The sequence below is a fragment of the Populus euphratica genome, unplaced genomic scaffold, assembly GCF_000495115.2.
Source record: "Populus euphratica unplaced genomic scaffold, PopEup_1.0 scaffold34.1, whole genome shotgun sequence".
Taxonomy (NCBI): domain Eukaryota; kingdom Viridiplantae; phylum Streptophyta; class Magnoliopsida; order Malpighiales; family Salicaceae; genus Populus; species Populus euphratica.
The window spans coordinates 173,212-175,285 of NW_011499883.1; the positions used below are offsets into that span (position 1 = coordinate 173,212).

Consider the following 2,074-nt stretch of genomic DNA (forward strand, 5'->3'; position numbering starts at 1 on the left):
TCTAAGGCTTACCTGAGTTGTGTTTTTTCATTTGAGTTTTTTACATGATCATGCATATCTGTTTTTAATTTTAAGATATTAAAGCTTTTGTTTTGTATTTGTTTTTGTGTTTGATTCCCAATGATCAACTAAGACCTTTTTTAAATGTAAGTTTTTAAATACAAAGGCTTTAGACGTTGATTTAATCGTTTTTACCTACATTCGTGAACAAAAATGTAAATAATGATCGTAAATTGTAATAATTGTGGGTTTTTTATGAGTCCATAGCTGTTGTTGGTCATTAAAAGCTGTTTGAGAATTGAAGTTGAGATTGTGAAATGGCTGAGTTTTGGTGTTCATCTGTTGTGCAGTTGACTAATAATGTGAAGCCATCGTGGGCTCCTTCTAATTTCAACCAAAATTGGGCTGGTTTTTCAAGAGCTTTCAGGTAGCTTATTAAGTTTTTGGTGTTTGTATTTGTTTCAATTTTCCGTTCTTTTTTATTTGCTCAAGTATTGGGTGTGTCCTATTCTGTGTAGTGCAAAACCTGCAGGTGGAGATTTTATTGGTATTGATTCGGGTACAACGAATTCATGTGTTGCCTTTATGGAAGGGAACGTAAGAATGGGATTTGTTCTAATTGTTTATCTATTTGGTTGTTATGAGGCTTTCTTTTCCTTATTAATTCCTTGACTCTGTACAGAATTCCAAAGTTATTGAGAATGCTGAAGGATCTAGGGCAACCCCTTCAACTGTTGCCTTCACCCCAAAGATAGTAGCCGGGATCTTTGGAAAGAGCCCGAGCAAGGGAGTTAACCCAGACGAGGCAGTGACTATGGGAGGTGCAATTCAGGGTTGAATTTTAGGTGGAGATTTCAAAGAATTGCGTCTTCTTGGTGTCACTCCCTTGTCACCTGGTATCAAGACACGGGTGAGCCTTCAGTGCCAAATCTGTATTCAAATATTGATAAGAATTTTAAATGTGGGCAATAAGTTGCCACACCTGTGCTAGTATCTATGCGGCCCTTTGTTTGTGATATTTGTCTGTTCTTTGTGGACCTTTGCACAGTTATATACTTGTCTGATACATATTCCAGGTTTTCTCCACAGCGGCTAACAACAAGAGCCAGGCTGCGGGTATTCCACCAGTTCCAAGGGGCATGTCTCAGATTGAGATGACCTCTGACATTTATCAACATAATACCATGCATATCCTTCGTCCATTGTCTCCTCATCTTCCTATTTATAGGCCCCAGGTTAATTCGACGTTTTCCATTGTCAATAGAATCTCAGGGGCTTTCCTATCTACTATAGTTCTGTGTTTTTATTTTATTTGTCTGAAAACGGGTTTCATTTGCTTCAACTATTATAATTTCTACCAGTTCCTCTTTTATTCATCCAAGCTGATCCTAACCTCTGTCGATGTTACTGCTGCCCTTGCCCTGGCCTATCATCTTTTTTACGGGGTTCGTCATTTATTTCATTGACGGATTTCTCTCATTTTCTCGAATAAGGAATCCTCAAATCGAAAAGGGGTCCCATTTCCCTTCCTGCTGAAAGGGGCAACCCTTCTCTTGATATCCGGTGTAGGGGGGCTTCTCAAATTGAATGTATTAGTCTTTTTGTTCATGTGAAAACCGCCTATGGTTGCTATGGCTGAGACCCTTTTTTATTGAATCAATAACCATTTTATTCTGGAAGGAGATTGCTTGTTCATTTGACAACTGCCTATCAATATATTGAGGCTGAGGCCCTTTCATTGCTGTTGTTGCTCACTTGCTCCACTCTGTGGGTGGAGAACTAGTTGAACCTGCTCATTGCTATTCTCTAGTTCTGTAGAGAAGAAGTGGGGGCTGCGTGTCCCCAGTTGCTTGTAATGATAATGAAATGTTAAACAGGAAAAAAAGTAACAATTTGCTGTTTTTACCACTCAAGAATATTCTCACAGCTACTTGTTTGATGCTTAAACTTGCGATGGTAGATGAACTGATAATAAGTTTGTAACTTCAGCTTATCCTTAACTTGTCTGGATGAACCGTCTGTGTTGGACGAGCGCGTGAGGGCACATCAATTGTTTCCAAGATTGGCAGGCAGT

General features: G+C 39.1%; 1 protein-coding gene across 1 annotated transcript; it reads left to right on the top strand.

The window, feature by feature from the left end:
• Window positions 1-269: 269 nt before the first annotated feature.
• Window positions 270-1,742, top strand: LOC105129729 (heat shock 70 kDa protein 10, mitochondrial). The gene is given in 4 exon segments (XM_011031921.1): window positions 270-427; window positions 519-597; window positions 683-910; window positions 1,077-1,742. Coding segments are annotated over 4 exon segments (807 nt in total). The 5' UTR covers window positions 270-317; the 3' UTR covers window positions 1,467-1,742.
• The last annotated feature ends 332 nt before the right edge of the window (window positions 1,743-2,074 follow it).